At 36.5% G+C, this 23,819-nt stretch overlaps 1 protein-coding gene across 1 annotated transcript; it reads left to right on the top strand.

Moving 5' to 3' along the window:
* Positions 1-10,767: 10,767 nt before the first annotated feature.
* On the top strand, positions 10,768-21,672 carry LOC145167504 (serine/threonine-protein phosphatase BSL3). Its single transcript, XM_079086716.1, has 21 exons — positions 10,768-11,727; positions 12,229-12,289; positions 12,405-12,483; positions 12,584-12,663; positions 12,767-12,861; positions 12,953-13,052; positions 13,146-13,215; positions 14,135-14,236; positions 14,347-14,428; positions 15,399-15,578; positions 16,951-17,224; positions 18,008-18,236; positions 18,312-18,482; positions 18,599-18,837; positions 19,322-19,406; positions 19,479-19,577; positions 19,727-19,926; positions 20,023-20,098; positions 20,630-20,765; positions 20,871-21,010; positions 21,151-21,672. The coding sequence occupies exons 1-21, from the start codon at positions 11,307-11,309 to the stop codon at positions 21,232-21,234; spliced, it is 3,003 nt and encodes a 1,000-aa protein (XP_078942842.1). The 5' UTR covers positions 10,768-11,306; the 3' UTR covers positions 21,235-21,672.
* Positions 21,673-23,819: the final 2,147 nt, after the last annotated feature.

The raw sequence follows: 23,819 nt of genomic DNA on the forward strand, positions 1-23,819 counted from the left end.
TAAAGTTACCCCCCATGTATACTTTAATTCCAAACTAGACCTTAGAATTTTAAAAGTTTAAAATTCAACCCTTATACTATTATTATAATTTTAATTATATAGATATGTATAAGATAAAGTCGTCTTACCATTAGTAGACCTCATTCACGAAGCCGGTCTATAAGGGGGGTATAAGGTTACTGCCTATAAAATGGCAGTTTAATGGGTGTCCACTCTCACTCACCGCTTCCTTGACCGGTGGAGGGTCGTTAGCCGAACAGGTAGGACAAGGACTATAATTCTCCCTTCATTATAAGTATAATGATAAATACTAAGTAACTAAACACTTATAAATTCCCAATCTTAGTTACTTAGGAAAATGTGAATAAGGTGCTAATCCATGAAATTACACTTTGCACTTTGTTTAAGCTGTTAGTGGAGCGTGTGTGGTTAACCGGCACACTAACCTGGACTTAACAAGGTAGGCAAAGGGTAACTTAATGTTTATCATAGTATCGTTGGAGCGTGTGTGGTTAACCGACACATCGATTGAGGGGTAAATATTAAGGGTACCAAGTATATTTGCATGGTTACTTCACACCTTGTTTTGTGATCCTCGGCATCCCAGTCACAAAACCTGAAGGGAACACTCGAGATTGAAACATGCCATTGAAAAGTTCAATGAATCTCAAAAGAATCTAGGAGTTTCAAAACCAATTAAAACCTAATAATACATTTCGTTTATCTTGGTGGAAATTGGTGAATCGTCATTCACCTACCTTCAAATATTTTATAGCTTGGATTACGGCATCCCTCTTCCAAGTTATAAAATAGTTTGTTGGGTCCTAGCCTTAATATATCATATTGGGTGTTATATTAAGGACTTAAATCAACTTTACGTGAATTTCTCCCATTGTTGATGTCTGGTTTAGACAACAATGATCTTCCCAAACCAAGCTTTCCTAATGAATATGACTTCCCGAGTTTGGCTCATGGAAGTCATACTTCTCTTCCTCCACCTCCTCCAATTATTCTCCCTAACCCACAAGTTCAAGGTCACTCAAGCCCTAATGGCAAGCAAGGTCTATGTGTGATCACATCTTAGAGATGAAGTCACATATTGACAAGTCGGGAGAGTTGGGTGTCATAGTCTTGAGAAAGTTGGATGTTCAATCACTTTCTAAGTCACATAGTGAGTTCCTTTGGGACTACTATGAAACGGACTATGACATGAACCTTAATGATCATATCTATTTGCTTGGTGCTACTGAATCAGCAATGATTTGGAACGATAGTAAAGCAAATTTGATTAGAAGATCAACTTCCAAAAAAAAATTTATGGACAGTGACAATGGTGACACTGGAAATCCAGAAAAAGCATTCTCTTCCCAATGGAAAGGGATTGGCCATAGTCAACCCGGTTGACCAAATGGTAAAGAGAAAGGCTAAGTCTGAGATAGTCCCATTACCAAAGGGTCCATATGTTTATTTTGCCAAAGGAAGGGGCGTTGATTGCAAAACTGTCAAATTTACCTAAGGATGTTAAAGTCAATAAGTTTGACTCTACATCAGGTAGAGCCCATTATCTAACTCTGTTAAGTTCTATTCTGAGATCCTCATTACATGATGTGACTGGGTCACATGTTGATGTTTTAAGAATCAAAGAATAGAGAGAAATCTTAAAGGAAGTATATGTTGATTCTGATCGCGAAGGTGGATTTCGATCGCATCAGAATTTTGAGCAGTTGCTTAAGAAGTTATGATATATTGCTAAGGAATAGATAACAACAATTTTCCATGTGTATTGTAAGGATAAGTTTTTCCGCAAAGTTTTAAAATAAAAGAAAATTGTTTAATTTTATTTATTTGAAGTATCCTTACAATGGCATTTGTGGAAAATTGTTGCTTATATGATTCCACTGACAACAATATTGGAAAATGGATTTGATTCTTTCATTTGTGGTAGTGTCTAAATTTACCAAATCAGGAAAGTTTCTCATCACCCAAGTTTCAATTGGACCGAAACTTGGAATCATGCAAGTTGAATAGTATGATGAATGAGAACTTTCAAGCATTGGAAAATCAAGACTAATTACTTGTTCACATGGATGTGTGAGTCAAGTGAAGGACTAAAGGGATCGAGTACACATTCTTGTGCACTGGTCATGTCCACCACAAAGCTCGTTAAGACTATTTGATTTACTAAAGTTTAGTAAATATGGTTATACTTACAAGTTTAAGTATAATTCTGAAACATTGGAAAAGTCTCAATGTATGGCAGAACGAATGGGAAGAATCAAATTAGGCAGAAAGATAAAAGTTTCTCAAATCTGAAAAGATGGGAGAGTACTTTAGTATCATGTTTGTGATCATCTTAATGATTTAGAAATCATATCACAATTAGTCCTCTAAAGGTCATCTTAGTGCATTCTTATGACTAAGAAGAGGAGTCATGAATTGTTGAAATGGTTAGATAAGGGATTGAAAAAATTGTGAGGCTGCAGGGATTGAAAAAATTGTTTTGCTATAATTAAGGGAGAGGATATACTTCATTTCAGTTCTAAAGGCTTAGATTGAGACCTTAATCATCTTTAGTCAAGAATATATATATGAATTTCATGTTGGATTGGTTCAACTTAAGGAAATTCTATATATTGCGTTCTCAAAATTCGATTATGATTACGGCATCCCTCTTCATAGTCAAATTTTGAAAACATGGCAAATAAAAATATTGTAGCAAAAGACTGGTCTAGAATCATGTCTTTATGTGAGACATCATGAATCGTGTACCATTTGCTTTGGGTACAGGATCGATTGCATGTGCTATAATATTTGTCATTTCTAAATTTTTCCAAATGCCCAGAGGCATTAAGAAGGGAAAAGGTCTAGAATTGGATATGACTAAAATGATTAAGCAATTGTCGAGGACAATCTGAGGTTTACCAAAGATTGGTTGTTCAGGGACAGTTGGAAGTATAGTGCTAATTTTGGAAGGACCATATTGACATATTCTGAAAAGAGGCATCTCTTATTCAGAAGTGATAGTCAAAATGAGAATATGGAGTTGTCTCCATAGGTGGAAGTTATCTGTGTAAGATTAGAAAACTTAATGCAAGAAGCATGTCCAAAGCAATGTACTTTGAATATGAGACTTAGTTTCCATGGAGTTGATCTCCATTGGAATACCTTATAATGACTATTGACAAGTCTTTGTGACTTTGTACATATTCATTACAGAAGGGTCAGTGCATATAAGTTTAAAATCTAAACAGATTTCGATAAATGATAGGAATTTGAAATTCTCACATTTTTCGATAAGGATTTGGGAGTGTGAAATTAGAATCATTGAAATTATGTTCAATTGGTTTATTTCACAAAGTAAGGATCATAGACAAACATAGAGTGCATACTTGGTGTATGGCAAAGCTATTGTTTAAGAAAAACATAGTGTACATGCTTGGAGCATGGGACAACTAGTGTTTTTAATTCAAGTATAAAGTTGATAAAACCGAAACAATAAATAATGAGTAATCAGTATGGTGATAAATAAAAGTGTTTATTTATATTCATAGGGTTTGATACCATATTTGATTCATTTATTCTTGTGTTTCACTTTGCATGTTTTGACTTCCAGAATAACTAAGTCGCTCTTCCTGAATGATTAAGTTATTCAAACCATCCACAGTCGGTCATATGTTGGAAGTAGATATGAATCAAGATTGTCATGGGTTGGTTTGTAGAGGTCCAAGTTGGTGGACAAAGTGGTGCTACAACACTCATGAGTGCTCATAAGTTCTGAGTATTGGATTCAACCCGCGCTCATTTGAATCACTTCATGGATTTTATCACGAGTGATCATGAGACGATAATATCTTATATTCTTCAAACCTAGAGATATGAGTTGTTACTATGAGTTGGTTATACATTGATTGCACGAAAACGCATTTGGTAACTCGATGTTATAAAACGTGCCTTTGTGTATGATTCAACAAGTAGTAGAACAAGCCATATGAGTCAAAGTTTATCCATTCCTTTTACCTTCGGGATAAAAGCGATATCTGTGGGCCTCTCGATGATTTAGCGATGACACATGTGAGTGCTTGGCCAAGCCAGGACTAATTTGATTTGTTCAATCAGTCAGTCATCATAAATCGAAAATCGGGAAACAACAAATGGACAGAGAGAATGATTATAATCCATGTCTCAGTCCATATGATATCTAGAATGGAGGAATATATGATCCCTTATCTAATGGACGCGTAATTGATTTGTTCAGAGTTCGACAGCGGCTTTAAGAGCTACGATTGCTAGTCGGGTTATGAAGTCGTACTTGCAATAATAGTTTTAGACTTATCCAAGTGGGAGACTGTTGGATTAGATGTCTAAGCCCATAACTATTATTGGTATGTACTTGACCCGATAGTAGCATGGTCCATTTGGGTTGCATATCATCAGGACAATTTGTTAGGATGGACTTTTGAGAGAAGGTTATTTATGGTTTATTAATATATTATAAGTTATAATATATTAATATGAAATCATATGTTTTAATTAGTATCGATCAAGAATTAATTTGGAATTAATTTAGTGATCAAAAGAGACTAATTACATCTATGGGGACTAATTATGATAATTAGTTATATTTATATGTGTTGGGCTTATGATCCATGTTGGACCAAGTTTATCTATGGATACATAAAGAGTTGAGCCACATGAACCATGGATCATAAAACCCATGGGTATGGATTATGGGTTATACCCATGACCCTTGGAATCCTACATATAAATAGGTTACTCCATAGCCAAAATCACCACTTCTTTTCTTAGAGAAATATGGAGGTGTTTTGGTGCATGGAATTCTCTCTCAAGAGCCACCTTTGTCCTAGGTGTGTTGTGATTCCATTTGAGGCATTTCATACTATTGGTGCTAAGCTCTTAAGGCCAAATACATCAAGACTTCAAGCCACATAAAAGGTATGTTTCCCTAACTAGTATATTATATGGTTTATGTCAAATGCATGCTAGTTATAGGTTTAATGCCTTGGAAACCATTTGCATGTATAATAGAGAAAACATAGATCCAAGGTATTTAGGGTTGTATGTGCACCATAGGATGTTGTAGTATACTAAAACCCAACACTATCACACACCGCGTCTCCGACCCCTTGACCAACACTCCATCGCATGGATCATCATAAAAACAGAGACCTCACTCTCACAGTCGATACACATTGTGGACAACGAGGGCCGCCACCCCAGTATACTCCTCTTGATCACCTAAAACTGCTGCTAAAAAGTATGCCTGACTCGACTAAGGCATCTCCTTGTCCTCATCCATCTCAGTCCCCACTAATAACTCTTTCACGATATAAGAAATACCTCGCAGCAAACATACCACAATTACTTTGGTGAAAATATCGCAACTATATGTGCTACCCCTCGGGGGTACCTCCAAACTCTGGAACTGGAAGCTCGTTATCTCATTCGCTCCACACGAGAAGTGGAAATAGCGTAATTCTCGTCACATGATGTGACATCTTCAACTTCGGTCGATCACTCAACCCAGACCACAATCCTCCTCCGCGTATCACCTCCACTTTTCCTCCAGTCCCGCGACTCCAACTGGCATCCAACCAGTCAACTCCTCGGGATCTAAACTCAATTACCTCACAAGGTACACTCTATCGAAGCTCAATCGACATGGCCCTCTGGCCCCACAGTTTACCATATCCTTTCTCAATCTGAACACCCATCGTCGGATAACTAGTAGAGATGAAAATACACTCTGCTACGAATCATGGTACTCGAACCATGTTAGCTCCCCCTTAACCTGCTATTTAGAACCTCTGGGATTCTCCCTGCTTCGAGTATGGGTCCTCTGCTTTCAGTAGTATGGGCCCATACTACCTGCCACATCTACCCATACTTTCCACACGGATCGTCCCAGATTTCCTAAGTAGCTGCTCAACCTTCTCGATCACCAATCCCGTTACACATAGTCGCTCTCAAGAGAATACTCTCCTCTATCAGCGTACTCATCTGACTAAGGTATCTCCTTAGGCTCTTCCTAGGTTCTCACACTTCTCTGCCATCAGCTGATGAAGAACTCCTTATGATGCCAACCATCTACCTCCTGAATATCGTCACATTCACTTAGTAGCCGACTCCCATCATCAAGAGTTCCACAAAGCATGAAACAAGAAGCATTCGGGCATCGAATAACTTCCACCAGCACGTAAAACCACTCTGGCATATAACTCATCTCACTCTATCCACAACTCAAAAGGCATCGCCGACTCAGGCATCCCTACTCCTCGTGGCATCTAACTACCCCCTCAGTAGATTCCTTAAAAGCACATCTAGGTATCTCTCCTAGATTACTCCACTACTCAAAGCTCTCTCTAAAATATTCCTGCTAGATACTCTTACTCAACACATACTCAAGGCACATAACAGATAGCAACAACTCATAGGCTAAGGCATAAAAAATCAGGCAACTCTAGCCTTAAAATATGAAATACCTAGCCTATCCTCTAGCATGCATCATTAATATCTCATAAATATCTCATAACACAAATAAGTAAGGGTATTTTGGGAAATCACCGTTCGGGCTCTAGCTGATTGTACACACTGCTCCAACTCGTTTTCTCTTAAAACTCTTTCTCATTTTAGAAAAGTCATTTATTTTGAAATTTTTTTCTCAAATCCTCAGTTTGAGTCCAGACACACCCGAAGGTACATCCGAATCCCTCAAACCAAGACTCTGATACCAACTTGTAACACCGTAAATTTTCAAACAAAATTTTCATTTTAAATTCACATAAATATTATCAACACATTTAACAAAAATCCCCAATTGTAAAATTATCCAAAACACATGATTATAATAGTTTGAATAAAATCCAGGATCCTTAAAAACATAACTCCATCCCGTGTGTGTGTACAATCAAGCCGACGCCTTCCCGCGATCCTGAGAAGTACCTGAAATACATATCACATAACATGGTAAACATGAAGCTTAGCGTGTTCCCCAAAATACCACACATATCTCATCAGCCTTTCATGGCTATAACTCAAATAAGACCCTCTGGTCAATGTGTCTCAGTGGGACCCTCCGGTTCCACAAATCGGGTGGACCCTCTGGTCCTAACTCAGTAAAGCTCAGCATAATACACAACATAAATCACAAAGACATAATGCATAATATCACAATACTCAATATAAGCACATAAGACCCTCCGGTCACACAAATTACCACTCAAGGTAAGTATAGTGAGAAGACTCACCTCGGATGATGAACAGCTCCTATAGATGCTGCTGCTGTACACCGACCTCTAACACTGAACCCTAACCCACAATTAACCCAATTAAGATCTAAGACCAAACCTCACTCATTAGGTTTAAAGCTAGTCTACTACCCGACCCACAAATAACTCAAGCTCATTGGGCCCACCAAGGCCCAATACTAAATGAGCTCTCCCAAGGCCCAACTCTTAAACTTAGGTCCAAATGGCAAACCCAACACAAGGGCACAATACAAATATATATATTTCTCTGATCAAAAACCCCAGCACAACAAGCCCAAATCCAGGCCCAACACTTAAGGCCCAAAATGAGATTTAGCCCAAAAAGCCCACAGATAGATTACGCGGGGCGTACCTCCCTTGGTACGCTCAGCGTACACACAAATCCTGATCGGGGTCATCGGGGACACTTGACCAGTACGCGGGGCGTACTGGATTTACGCTCGGCGTACGTCTAGATTTCTGTTTTCCACTCTCTTGGTCTTAACCCGTTAAGACCATAGCTATACTCTCAGATTTGGACTCCTTAAAGGCTCATACTCCATAAAGTTCGTGACTTTAAGCCTTTGCATGGCTGATAAAGTCCCAAACACAAATACACTCACTCTTTACTCCCAAAAATGCTCATATCTCATGCATGGGGTGGTTTTAACGTCCAATACCTCATTTTTATGAATCCCCTCCACTAGAAACACTTAAAAGGACAAATATTAGGCTCTGGAGTTCAAGAACTCATAAAGCTTCAAGCTTTGGGACCAATAACCCTAAAATGGACCATAATATGCTCAATAAAAAAGGACAAGAAAGCTATGAGCTTTATACCTTCAAATGATGCTACAACCACAAAAAAGCTCATATCCAAAGCCTGGACTCCAACTCTATTCTCTTTAATGCTCCTTCTTCACTCCAAGGATACCACAAGAACACTTAGAAGCTCACAAATGGACACTCAAGCTCAAGGGATGGAAATTAGGGTTTGGAGAGTGTTGAGGTTTGGAAATGGTGGCCAGAAATGAGGCCATCATGTTTTTTAAATAGGGACACATCCCTCATTTAGGGTTTTCATTCTGAGCCTAGTACGCCCAACGTACCCTCTCGTACGCCCAACGTACTAGGTGACTCCACTTCCAAATCACGCACATGAGTACGCTGAGCGTACACACGCGTACGCCCCGCGTACTCAGCTGCCACCTTTTCTTAAATAAGGACTAAACTTGCCAGAACTTCAAACTATCATAACTCATTCACCATAAGTCCGTTTCCAATGAACCTCGTATTCACGGAAAGGCAGCGAGAAGCCCTACGCTTTTAGTAACTCGTCGCAGCCTCAAGGCTTCCTCATGCCTGGGTTGCAGCCCACGAACCCTAAATCACAGACAATCCGAAACAAGATGTTACACATGCTCAAGAATCACCATATTTGGGACCAAAAATGCCCTAAATGAAGAAATGGCTAGATCTACATGATAAGATGATCAAGCAAGGAGCTTTTTACCTCCTGGAGGTTGCTAGCAAGTGGAGAATCCCAGATCCAAGCTTCTCCCAAGCTCCAAAATCCTTGTTCCAACTTCTTCTTCTTTAAGAACACCACCAAAGCAAACAAATGAGCTCAAAATGCACTCTTCTCACTTAGGGTTTGCTAGAGGGACGATTTCTCAAGTGGAGGCTGACGAGGGAATGAGAAATGAGGTGGTAATAATGCTTATATATGGACCAAACCCTAAAAATTAGGGTTTAAGGATTTATCACGTACGCCCTGTATACGCGATGTACGCCCAATGTACTCGGGTCCGCCCCAGTACACCCAACGTACGCCCAACGTACTAACTCTTTGGCTAAAATCACCAAAATGCCACTATGGGTCATTCTTGCAATCTTTCTTAAACACAAGGGCAAAAATGCAATATTCCTTCATACATAGGGTTAAAATTAAAAATACCTTATCATCGGGATGTTACAGAAATCATGACAAAAAGGGTCCAACTATGCTCAAAATCTCAGCTTTAGTAAAGAACAAGTATAAAGTTCAGAACTTGAATACTTATAGATCACAAGGGTGAGGTCAAGAAGCTTGTATTATTTGGATCTAGCCTTTGGTGTACCAAAAATTCCTTGCTTCTACTTCAAGCTTCACCAACATAAACCAAGAACACCAAAATGAGACGAGAGAGACCAGGGTTTCGAAGTTTGGGTTTTCTGGGGATGGAGGTTGAAGAAAAACGACTAACCCTAGAAGTTAGTGTCCTTATATAGGGCTCAAGGCTCGTGATTTAGGTTTGGCGTGGAACACATCGTGCTTATCCATTAAACACATCGTGAACAAGGTTTTTTTTCCCAAAACCCCCAAACTCATTTCCTCAAGATCCCTAATTGAGCACATACGAAAAACATGCGTTACACCCTGGAAAATCAAATGGAACGCCACCATGAAACCTTTCGCTGTTTAATAATTGGCTTTAAAATGGCAACCAACTACCGTTGTCGAATCTCAAGAACACCAACCATACCTTTTTTTAAAACTATTATTGAACACTTGATGTGCGTACATGTAAACTCCACCTCTAAGGCTCTAACACAAAATATTTGTAGATGGACCCGAACACAAAATATTTGTAGATGGACCCGAAAAAACGAATCACAAACTCAAAACGAAGATAATCTAATGAATACAACTAGAACTAAACCTACCTTCAATGATTTTGATTTCGAAAAATTCCCTAGAAATGAAAAACACACAATTTTCTTGTTGCAAAATTAAAATTCTAAATGTTTCCATTGATCTTGATCGAAAACTCCACTTGAAATCAATGTTTGGATTGTTAATATAGATGCAACTCTTCAATCAATCTTTGAAAAAAAACCAAATCATTCATAAAAACAACCAATGCTCCATCAAAAATTATCAAAAGATAATTCCTTTGAGACTTTGATACCAATTTGTTGTGTGAAATATGAGAAGTTAAACCAATATTTAGCAAAGAATTGTCGAGAAGAATTAAAAAAGAATGACCTAAGAAAATAGAACTTATGTATGTTGTGTATCCGTACAAAGAGAAATAAAACAAGAAACATGGAACTAAAAACCAACTCCCTTACGTCCCTCTCTTTAATATGCAAAAGTCAATACAAGTTGACTAAACTTTTACCTATTTATATATAAGACCCTAGACGTTCGTAGTCATATATATATTAACCTACACATACAACAACTTGAATTCAATTTTCTCCTTTTAATCTTATTATCAATGTCAAGTATCATGCCTACTGTGAAACTGTATAAAATTTGTTGAAGTTATGTGAATATAGATTCCATTTCTGAGTTACATTACAGTGTTAATAAAATACTACACGGTTTTTTTGGACAATTCAAAATAATCAATATTTCCTTTATGGATGCAGTATATTTTATTATCTTATGATACGCGCATCTTTAAGCGCGTCTATTTCACTCTCCCTACTCTTTTAACCTTTTGATTTTAAAAAAAATCCTCTCTTCCTCGTCATCCAATCAGCCGAACCCAAAGAATCCTAAGCCGGCGATCATTCAACCCTCGTTCCGGCGCTCACCACCGTCACCCGCCGTCTCACGCTCCGTACGTGTAGGTCAAGCGACAAGAAGAAGAGGTCAAATTAGAGTTCGTTTTACTTATTTAAGTTTCTAGAGAGTGAGAAAACCTAAATCGAAATTTCTTAAAGGGAAATAAAGGTAAGGAGTTTTAGGGTTCTAGACTGAGGAAGAATCTTTGAGAGATTTGCGTAGAGAGAGAAAGAGTAGACGCTATTCTCCTTTTTCCGAAAGGTAGAGAAAGAGAGGGGGAGAAATAAAGAGCAGTTTCCTTCTCTTTCTCGGATTTTTGTCGGGATAATCGGATTGAATCTGTGAGGATCTAAGTTAGGGGTTTCATAATTCAAGTTAATTGGAGGAGGTGTTGTGGGAATTGAAGTTATGGTGTTGATCAGGAATGCAAATCAGTGAGAATTCAAGCTCCGATCTAGGGAATAAAGTTTTCGAGTTGTTGAGCGATGGATGTGGATTCGTCAATGGCGTCGTCGTTGGAGGTTGATCATAATAGCAGCGATAACCTTGATACTAATGGACCTGCATCGGAGGAGCAGCTAGATGAGTCTCCGGCTGCGGCCGGGGAGGAGTCTCCGGCTTCCTCAGCTCAGCCGCTGCAGTCTCAAGTTCAGCCGACAAGTGGTAGTCCGGTGGGTGGGCCTAGACATGCGCCTAATTATTCTGTTGTGAATGCTATTTTAGAGAAGAAGGAAGATGGTCCAGGTCCGAGATGTGGACACACCTTGACTGCTGTCGCTGCAGTTGGGGAAGAAGGAACACCTAACTATATGGGACCGAGGCTTATACTCTTTGGTGGTGCAACAGCTCTCGAAGGCAACTCCGCCAACGCTGGGACTCCAACCTCTGCTGGAGGTGCCGGAATCCGTATGTTTCTGCCTCCGTTTTCTCCAACCAGAACTCTTCGTTATTGAGTACTTTTTCCTGAAAAAGTAAAAATACACAATAACGAAAAGTTTTTATTGTATGTTGATTTCAGTCTTCTTTTGATTCTGTTGACACACTAGATTTTAGAAGGTTGTATATTCAGTCACACTAGTATCCAGGATTCAATTTTGCTTTTTCTGGATAGAGATTGAATTAATTAACTCGGGCCATTGATTAAATCAATGTTAATTGATTGAAGTGAATCTGAAGCTTTTTCTTTATGAGACCTTCAAATTGCACTTCCTGCTACTATCAATGTATAGCAATGAAGTACCAAAATGCAAATTATATATAGTATCTAGTTTCTAGTGTTAAAAACGTAAATGTTGTAACTACATTCACTCTGTAGGATAAGATTCCATTTTTACTTCATTATAAAACATTCATGTTGACATTTGATTACACTCCTCAAAGCTTGTTTCCATCTGTCTCATACCACAGGTCTATCAGGCGCAACTGCTGATGTGCACTGTTATGATGTATTGACAAATAAATGGTCTAGGTTTGTGCCTTTTCACTGCAATTTTTAATTCCTCTTCATTTTCCATTTAATGATTGCACCCAAGTGGATCTCAATTACTTTTACAATTCAATGAGATACCATTTTTTTTTTGCAGAATAACTCCCTTTGGAGAACCACCTACACCAAGGGCAGCTCATGTGGCAACTGCTGTGGGTACAATGGTGGTTATTCAGGTGTGATAATTCACATTTCAATAGCTCATCTTTACAGTTTTTGTATTTTCTGTTTGTTTATTTACATTTCAACTAAACGTGTTTGTTTAATCCAACACAGGGTGGAATTGGTCCAGCTGGTCTGTCTGCTGAGGATCTCCATGTTCTTGACCTAACTCAACAACGGCCTCGGTGGCATAGGTATAAATTTGAAATCTTTAATTCTCTACTTGTACATATCTGCATATGTTGGAAGTTTACAATTTTGCAAATTTGGTAAAAAATGTTTTTCTTTTTCTTGTAGAGTGGTGGTTCAAGGCCCTGGCCCTGGCCCACGATATGGGCATGTCATGGCTCTGGTGGGGCAAAGATATCTTATGGCAATTGGTGGAAATGATGGTGAGTCTTTTTCAGTGTATTGCTTCATTTATAGTGAGTATTTTTGGGTTCTTTTTCATAGACTAAATGTATACACTGTTTTTATAAACAGGAAAGCGACCTCTTGCTGATGTATGGGCTTTAGACACAGCTGCAAAACCATATGAATGGCGGAAATTAGAACCAGAGGGAGAGGGTCCACCACCATGCATGTATGCCCACTAACTATCCTTTCACACACATTGTGAAACTTCCTATTATTCTTCATGTATGCATATACTAATTTTCTTTCCACTTTGATGTAGGTATGCTACTGCAAGTGCACGTTCTGATGGTCTTCTTTTGCTTTGTGGAGGCCGGGATGCAAATAGTGTGGTGAGCAATATGTTATTGCTTTAATTATTTCATGAAAATGTTTACTTTCTGTTCAAAATATCTGATTTTCTGATTGGTATGCTTTGATTGTTCCATGGAAGTCTATGGATTCTTAATGCTATAGCTATTTCAGTATCTTTTAAAAAGTGCAGAACCTCAATTGTGTTTAGAATAAACAGTTTATAACATAATTTTTTTTTATTATTGGTGTAAAGGAACACTTAAAAGTCTGAATACTCACAGAAAACCACTTCAATAACAAAAAAAAGATGCACAATCAGTTCATAGTTTCATTGTGCTATACCAATGGTAGTAAGGGAAATTCCCAGTTTGATTATTTGAAAAAGCAAAAAAGCACAAATGGACATCTATTGAGCTTGGTGTCTTGTCCTGAACCCCCACCACCCCTGTCAAAATGATTAATATTAGAGCATTAGGGGAAATAACAACATGCTTTTTCTTTATATCGATATAGGCTATATCTTTATTACCCCTAATAGCTACCTATTACAACAAGTTTTAACCTGGAGAACCAGTAACTGGTTACTTTTTGAATATTTTTCAGTTTTTTGCTTATGTGGCAGTGAACTAATGATGATGTGGTGATATAATTGCTAAATCAGCATTAAAGCATTGCCATATCATCATTTATTGGATGCCACATGAGCAAAAAAATAGAAAAACAAATCAAAAGGCAACCTGTTACCAATTCATCAGGTTAAAAGTTGCTATAATCAGTAGAAAATCGGAAGTACGTTGCTATTGTGGGTAAAATGAAAGCATATTGGCTATATTGGTAAAAAGGCATAGTATGTAGCTATTTCCTGCAATTTTCCCTTAGTATCATTCAGGGTCATAGGAATGCCATCTTTCACCATAAAATAAATATCTGATTTGCTTTATATCCTTATATTTGCAGCCTCTAGCTAGTGCTTATGGACTTGCAAAACACAGAGATGGTCGATGGGAATGGGCAATTGCTCCTGGGGTTTCACCATCTCCCAGATATCAACATGCAGCGGTGTGTTCCTATCAAATACTAGTTTTAACTTTTAAGTTATAACTGTCCATGTATTATATGCACGCATACAAACATATGGAGTGCTTAAAAGTGTACATATGTTGTTCTAGGTCTTTGTTAATGCTAGGCTCCATGTATCTGGAGGGGCACTTGGAGGTGGACGCATGGTGGAAGACTCATCAAGTGTGGCAGGTATGATTGTGACCCTGCATTCTTGTCCAAAAGCAAATTGGAATTAACAGTTTATTATATGGATTATGGCATGACATTAAGCATTTTAACCGGTTAATATTTCTCTAAGTTGGTTTAAGTTAACTAGGTAGATTTTTGAACTACAATGCTGTAATAAGAAGAAATGGAAGTAGGATGTTTTATAAACAAATGAATAGAAGTGCGTTGCTGTTTCTTGCATTCAACCCTTTTGGTTTTGTGTCACTATATGCTTCTATGGTCTACAAATTATTAATTTATCATCGGTCATGATATTGGTGTACTTTTTATAAATCGAATCTCATGATTTAGAAGTTATCAGTTTATAATATGTCATGAAATCAAGCATTTTAAGTAATCAATAAACATGCACATCCTCAACTTTTTGTTCTATAAGCATGGATGGACGAATGACATGAGGATGAAGATTAACCTATACTTTTAAATGGTTGCCCATAATTTTTTTTTCTCTATTTAGTAATCGCAAAATAGTCAAATTGAATGATTTTGAAAGAATGGAATGCTGAAAAAGAGGCGAATTAATCAATTACCAAGGGTGTTTATTATTCTGGTTTGGGCCAAATGCAAGAAATAGCTTCATACTTTCATATATTTGTGTATTGTAGCATACTACTTCCATTTGCTTCTATTATGATATTGTAGTTTAGTTTTTTCATTTAGGTGCTGTACATTGAAAAATCTACCATTTATTTTCTTCTTATGAGGACATTATACTTTGAAAAATCTACCCAACTATAGCTGTGAAAAATGCTTTGTATTTGGATGACATTGGTATAATTGGGTAGATTTTTCAAAGTACAATGCTGTAATAAGAAGAAATGAAAGTAGGGTGTTATAATAAACAAATGAACAGAAGTACGTTGCTATTTCTATATATGCTTCTATGATCTTTTCACATGTATCTCACTACTTTTTTTTTTCCTTGTTATAGTTCTTGATACTGCAGCAGGAGTGTGGTGTGATACAAAATCTGTGGTGACTTCTCCTCGAACAGGCAGATACAGTGCTGATGCAGCTGGTGGAGATGCTGCTGTTGAATTGACAAGGCGTTGTAGGCATGCAGCTGCTGCTGTAGGTGATTTAATTTTCATCTATGGTGGTCTACGTGGAGGTAAGAACTAAGAAGAATGTTTTTATGTATAAATTCTAATATCAGTAGTTCAGTATACTTATATTTGAATATTATAATATACAACTACATAACATTCATGAAGAACCTTATGAACTTCTAAAAATACGTTCACAAAGAATTATATTAGCTTCTCTGTATACTCTATTGAGTATGTTACTTCTATTTCACATGTAGTGGTGCATTGAAATTGATAATTGAACACTGCTTAACCAAAATATAATCGATAAGTAAAAGCCTTGTTATCTCTCTTTAGCAAATCTGACCTCAACACATGCTGTTTCCTCCTCCTCCTCCTCCTCTCTGTTTCCTTCTCTCTTAAATTCTTTAGGGTTTCTTATCACCATTTAAATATCCCTTTTTATTTCTCAATCAATGTCACAGTTTCCGAATGAATCGAATCATTCGATTCTTGATTCTTTCCATTTTCCGAATACATTTTCTTGTTTCAAGTTTCTAATTTTGTATGTCAAAACGCACCCTTATTTATTTCTTTGTCTAATTAATGTAAGGGTTGTTACGGCTTGTTTTTTTACTTTAAATGGCAGGATAAGTATTAGAGTATATTGACCCGGAAAATATAAGAAATAATTGCATTTTAGAACTCATCACACAAGGAAGTATAAGTTAGTGCTTGCTGGTTATGTACAAATTATAAGTGGGAGCTTGGAAATTTGTTTGGCTACCCTCTGCACATTTATTTGAATTGGAGAAAACTTAAATAATTGAAGGCTAGCGTAGTGAAATTTCTAACAGTAGTTCAAATGCAGTTCTACTCTATTTGTAAATATTTATTTTTCTTAATCATCAAATTTACTATCAATAAGAAATAATTTACCAAGTTAATTCAGAAATTATGTATTCACTTTCCTTCCATACATTTCTTCTAGAAATCAATTTTTGTGCTATAATTGTTAGCAAGGTGGCTTATGTATAATGTGACAATTATTCCTTCAATTGTCAGGGTCAATACAAGATATATCAATGTACTTCCATTGATTTGTTTATTATGGCATCCCACTTCCATTTCTTCCTATTATGACATCGTACTTTGAAAAATCTACCTAATTACAACAATGTCATCCAAATGCAAAGCAAATTTCACTGCTGTAATTCGATATATTTTTCCAAGTATAATGTTCTAATGCCATAACTGCATGTCTGCCTAGATTTTTTACAGTACAATACCTTGATAAGAAAAATATATCCAAAAGTACGATGCTGTAATACAGTAATAGAAAGAAATAAAAGTAAGATGATATAATGCATAAACAAATGAAAGTAGATTGCTATTTGTTATGTTTTATTTATTTATCCCTTAGTGATAAGGTGAGTCATACTTGTTTCATTGCAGGGGTATTGTTAGACGATCTGTTAGTTGCTGAAGATCTGGCTGCTGCTGAAATGACATCTGCAGCATCACATGCAGCTGCTGCAGCTGCATCATCCAATGCACAGTCAGGAAGGTTACCTGGAAGATATGGATTTGTTGATGACAGAACCAGGCAGCCGATTTCTGAAACCGATTCTGATGGTTCAGTCGTTTTGGGGAGCCCTGTTGCTCCACCTGTCAATGGTGACATGTATACAGATATCAGCACCGAGAATGCTATGCTCCCGGGATCAAGGTATTTTTACCAATTAAACTAACAATATGAGGGTAAATAAGTTTATCTTAAATGCAAGAATTACTACTTCCATTGAATTTATTTAATCATTTCTACGCACTTATTGTGCTTTCATCCAAATTATAAAGCAATTCTCACTGCTGTAATCCGGTAGATAATTTCTTAATAAGAAAAAAAAATTAAAGTACAATGCTACAACTTGATAGATTTGTCAATGTACCATGCTCTAATAAGCAAAAATTGAAAGTAGAATGCTGTCATAGAAAAAAAGGAAAAGTAGGATGCTAAAATACACAAATAAAGGAAACTACTTTCAAAAGTATACCCAGTTATAGGCTTATTGGCTATAGCTAAATACAAAGCAATTCTCACTGCTATAATTGGGTAAAATTTTCAGAGTACAATGTCTTGGTTAGAATAAAATATAAAGTATAATGGTGTAAGTAGATGGTATTTCCTATGCACAATGCCTTAATAAGAAAAAAAATGGAAAGTATAGTACCTTGAAAAATCTACTCATTTGTAGAAATGTCATCCAAATACAAAGCATAAAGCAATACTTGCTGGTATATTATGGGTAGATTTTTCGAAGTATAATGTTGAAATAAGAAATTTTTTAAAGCACAGTGCCATAAGTAAATACAGTGCCTTTATAAGAAAATATTAAAAAGCAGAATGCTGTCTGTAATAAAAGAAATAGAAGTAGGTTTCCATAATACACAAGTAAATGAAAGTATGTTGCTATTTATTGCATTTAACCATATCATGGTGCTAATTTTGCAGGAGACTAAGCAAAGGAGTGGAATACTTGGTTGAGGCATCAGCAGCAGAAGCTGAAGCCATTGCTAAAACCCTTGCTGCTGCAAAAGCTCGTCAGTCAAATGGAGAAGTTGAACTTCCAGACAGGGATCGTGGATCCGAGGCTACTCCAAGTGGGAAACAAATGATAAAACCGGAGTCTGATGTTGGAATCACTCCTCCCCCAACTGGAATCCGATTGCATCACCGAGCTGTCAGTATAAATTTTTTGCTGGATTAATATGTTTCTTTTCTTGTATATTTGACTATTGAGTGGTTAAATCTGCAGGTGGTGGTGGCAGCAGAGACTGGCGGAGCATTAGGTGGAATGGTGAGACAGCTGTCGATTGATCAGTTTGAAAATGAAGGGAGGAGGGTTAGCTATGGGACCCCTGAAAATGCAACTGCAGCTAGGAAGCTTCTAGATCGCCAGATGTCCATTAACAGTGTCCCCAAAAAGGTACAGATATGATTTCTTCTTAGTTCTAATTCTTTCTATGTTTGTGTGTGCTTTCATTTACTTTAATTTTTACTGCTTCAATGTTTTATAAAGCTGATTCTAATCGGGTCTTATAGGTGATAGCTCACCTATTGAAGCCTCGTGGGTGGAAGCCTCCTGTTCGCAGACAATTTTTTCTAGATTGCAATGAGATAGCTGATCTTTGTGATAGCTCTGAGAGAATATTTTCAAGTGAACCCAGTGTTCTTCAACTGAGGGCTCCTATCAAGATTTTTGGTGATTTGCATGGCCAGTTTGGTGACCTCATGCGACTTTTTGATGAATATGGATCTCCATCCACTGCCGGAGACATTGCGTAAGACATCCTTATTACTCAGAAAATCATAATTTCACAAAAGGCATTTTTGTTTCGCTGATTCCAGTGGATTTGGAATTTGAGATTCCATTCTGTCACGTGTTTGGTTGAACCAGGTTCTGTCAGAATCCTTCAAATTCCATGTTTGATGGATTTCACCATTTCTAGGAGAGGGTGGAAGGATTTTGAACTCGATTCTTTTTTATTAAAAGACCAAAATTTCCTCATTATACATTGAAACAGATAAAAAGTTTAATTATATATTTACAGTAAACAAAATTCTTTTTATTATTATTATTATTGAATTCCATTCCATTTCCTGCCAACCAAATGCGTGACAGATTATGATCCCCTTTCATATTCCAATTCTTTTGACGGGTTCCATTATTTCCCTAAACAACCTACGAACGAAAACGCCCCCTAATTTGTGTGACATTAACTTTATTTATTTGACTAACAATAATTTTTATGGTTAAATTTTCAGATATATCGATTATCTCTTCTTAGGAGATTATGTTGATCGAGGTCAACACAGCTTGGAAACCATTAGTCTTCTGTTAGCTCTAAAGGTACTATTCGCTTGTCTCCCATTTCTCACAGGGAAACTTGATTCTACTTTTGTAACTGGTTGAATTTTGTAGGTTGAGTATCCACAAAACGTTCATTTAATTCGTGGGAATCATGAAGCTGCTGATATCAACGCACTTTTCGGCTTTCGAATCGAGTGCATTGAGCGAATGGTAACAACATCATATGTTTTTGGTTTTATTGATGCAATTTTACTTGGTATTTGGTATTTGGGATTATGGTTCCATTCCTTTGTCCTTCCATTCAATTCCAATTCCATCCAACCAAACTGATGGTGATGGCAACTATTTATGCTGAACAGGGTGAGAGAGATGGAATATGGGTATGGCACCGTATAAACAGATTATTCAACTGGTTGCCACTAGCAGCTTTAATTGAGAAAAAGATCATTTGCATGCATGGTGGTATTGGGAGGTCAATTAACCACATTGAACAAATCGAAAACCTTCAACGACCCATTACCATGGAGGCTGGCTCGATTGTACTTATGGATTTGTTGTGGTTGGTTTTCTAGTTTTCCATCAATCATTCAACATTTCAACTTGATTTATTAGTATAAGTTCTGACTTCTGACCCCAACCCCATCTTTCTCAATAGGTCTGACCCAACAGAAAATGACAGTGTGGAAGGACTCCGACCAAATGCCAGAGGTCCTGGATTAGTTACTTTTGGGGTAAGTCTTGGTTTTAGAATAGCAACAGACTTTACTATTTTTACTAATATAACCAATGTACTTCAATTTTATACACTTCTTTACCCATGTTAGCAATGTATTTACATTTTTTTTTACCACAACTAGAATTATCTAATCTGAAACCTTTAGTAGCAATTTACTTACATTTTTTTTTTGTTACTAATAATAATACCAATATATGTAAAACTTGTAAAATGCTTACAAGTTTCATGTTGCTTATTTGGTGTTATTAGTAATAAAAAATTGCAAGTACATTGCTATTATAGGTAGGGAATTGTTAATACGTTGCTGTTCTGGACAAAAGTTAAGTTCTTTCAGATTACATAATTCTAGTCTTGGTGAAAAATTGTAAATACGTCTGTTACCATGGGTAAAGAAATGCAATGTAAAATATAAAACATTGGTAAAAAAAATCGAAGTAGGTTATTTTCAGAATTTACTCTTTTTTATCTTGAATCTCCATGAACCACCACTTGCATATTTATTATTTAATCATCATTATTTTCACAGCCTGATCGTGTGATGGAGTTCTGCAACAACAATGATCTCCAATTAATTGTACGTGCACATGAATGTGTAATGGATGGTTTTGAGCGTTTTGCACAAGGACACCTGATTACCCTTTTCTCAGCCACTAATTATTGTGGTAAGTAACTCTTCTGTCTGTCCTTGAGATCCTCTTTATAGCCAACTTAAAAGCAAGATTAAATTATTAATATTTTGATTTTTTTTTTTTTAAATTTCCGTGTAGGGACCGCAAATAATGCAGGTGCGATATTAGTGTTGGGTAGAGATCTTGTGGTGGTCCCGAAACTCATTCATCCACTTCCACCTGCCATCTCATCACCTGAAACTTCACCAGAACGCCACATAGAAGACACATGGATGCAGGTACCATTTCTGTTAATATTAAATGACCATTTCACCCCTAACATTCCAAAAACCATTTTCATACCAAGCTAGTCTGCAAAACACAGTCCAAGTAAAAAAGAAACAAGCCCTGCCCTAACTTTCATTTATATATTTGTTAGGAGCTGAATGCAAACAGACCACCAACACCAACCAGGGGGCGCCCCCAAGTTGCAAATGATCGTGGCTCTCTTGCATGGATTTAGCTGGCTTTCGCATCAATATCATATCATGGGAAAACTTATTATGGGCTCTCATGCTACCACTCCAGAGATTTCAAGGGTCCCACACCACATAGTTAGTGGAACATTCTGGAAAAAGAGCTCATGAAGATTTGTGTTGAGGAAAGAGAGCCAAGGCCCTTTGTACATTGACAAACGGGTATTTGGTTGGTGATAGTTTTTTTTATATGATTTTTGTTGTGGTTGGTTTAGGTGTATGATTGGTTTTGTTTTGGGTTTTTCTTTATTAAAGATGAGAAGGTTGTTGGTTGGTTATATATGTTTGTGTAATATATAGAGGAGGTGGTGGTGTTGTGTTATGTTATGTTTTTTAATGTACAATGTAACATCTGGTGTGAAGATAACAAACAACCCTTTTTCTTCCGTTAAAAAACTTACATTTATGAGACTTTTGTTTCTAAACTCCGTTGTAGTATGTGGTGATCAATGTGCAAATTACGATACTGCCCTTGTTTATGTGCCTTGTTTTCTTTGCACTTGGTGATGTCAAATGCTTGCTACTTAATCGTGTGCATTGTAGTGTTTTTATTCTATTCTTCCATGTACTATTAAATTCTTTTAGGTGTTGGTAATTGAACAAAAATGCATCAAAATGTAATGGTTGCTAAAACATATCTTAAGATGATATTGCATAAAAGGGCATAACATAGTCTTAAAACGAAATGAAATCAAAGCTGAATTATTTAGAATGTATGGAAGTGAAACGGTGTTTTGAATATCTTGAAAATATTTAACATGCATCTAAAACAGATGTGATTTTAGATTTCAGACGACTTTTGATGAGTGTTTCTCTTTTAGCCAAGTTTTATTTTGCTTTGAATCGGTAGACAACCATAAAGTTAAATGTGATTTTAGATTTGAGACAACTTTTGATGAGTGTTTTTGGTCTAGCCTAAGTATTTTTTTTAACGACAGACCACCTCAAAGTTGAAAGTTGAAGCATGTGAGCAATACTGACCATCATATGAAAGAACCACATTTTTAGGCTATCAAACATCCTTATCACGTCATACCTTTGTTTTTTATTTATTTATTTATTTTTATTTTTATTTTTTTACAATCACACATAATGGTTGATTCTATGCATATAATATTTTCTGAGTTGTTTACAACAACAAAATGAGGGAGCTTTGTTCATCTACGTTATAATGTATAATCAAATCCTATTTGTAAACATGGAAATGACCTAACTTTGTAGGACCGGGAATGATTAATCTAATTGCTTGTCTGTTAGTATGCATATACATTAACCAAATAACGAGGTCTATATAGGTTAGGTTCTATCCAAAACAAGTGTTTAGTAAAAAACTACACTTTGGTAAGCTTGTTATATAAGTGTATGCATAAATTTTAGCAACATCACTTCACAATACTCAGTTTTAATGATCCAGTAAATTTTAGAAACATAATTGATACTAACAAGGAGGTAATAAATACCTAGAATCTATACTACTCCACTACCCTAATCTTACAACCTTCTCTCCTTAAAGAGAGCCGACTCCTTCATGTCTAACCTCACACTATCATCCCACTCATGTACCGACGTCCTCTCCTCCTTGCACCATCAACTATAACAGTCTCTATCCTCCTTGTAGTAGTCAATTGCATCCTTTAGCCATGTCCAAACTAACACAAGCGCGTATTAAAAACAAACAGTAAGGACTTTCCGAGTTAAAAAAACAAGTTAGGGACCAAACACGCAAATTACCCCAAACCATAGGGACCATTCGTGTAATTTACTCTTTTTTTGGTGATCAAAGCAACTTCCAACTTATTTTTGATTCTCTGATTTGGTATCATGACCAACATTGTTTTACTATAAGTTTACTGTAACATCTCATTTTTGCAACTTCCGTTTATCTCTCATGTGCTTTCTTTATCTGCCAACAGTCTAAACCATACACCATAGTAACTATCACACTGTAAAATTTTTCCATTAGTTTAAAGAGGTCCTTCTTGTGGCACAAACCACTTGTGGCCATTCTCCACTTTAACCATCCCACCTTTATGCGGTGGGTAAAGTCGTCATCAACATCTCAACTCTTATGGATCATAGATCCCAATTGTAACACCCAAGTTTTCATAGATTATGATTGGAATGCTATGAATGAATACAAGATACATATGATGTTGTAAATGAAGGCATGCTGAAGAAATAGACAATTTGCTTTGGGATAAGTATATTGTCTTAAAGAGTAAGGTGGGCCATATATGGTATTTAAAGATGAAAAGGTTATTCGCTTCTAATCATGCATAACCAAGAGTGGGAACAAGTTATGGGATGCTCTATAACAATTATAAGTTGGTATACTTCAATATTTGGATGTGTAGTATTTTGATCCATTTAATTTTTCATATTTTTTTTTTATCATTTTCAAGACAAAAGCTTGTTGCAATTTATCAAAATAATTATTTTAAAATGAATACTTATATATCCAAATGTCTATTTTTTTTCTTTTTCTATTCACTATGTCAACTTTGATGGTTTTTGTTTGCAACTTTAACGGGTTAAATGTAATAAATTAGAAAAAAGAAATCATATTACTTCC

This window comes from Lactuca virosa, chromosome 3, assembly GCF_052849685.1.
Source record: "Lactuca virosa cultivar CGN04683 chromosome 3, Lactuca_virosa_CGN04683_v6, whole genome shotgun sequence".
NCBI classification, from domain to species: Eukaryota; Viridiplantae; Streptophyta; class Magnoliopsida; order Asterales; family Asteraceae; genus Lactuca; species Lactuca virosa.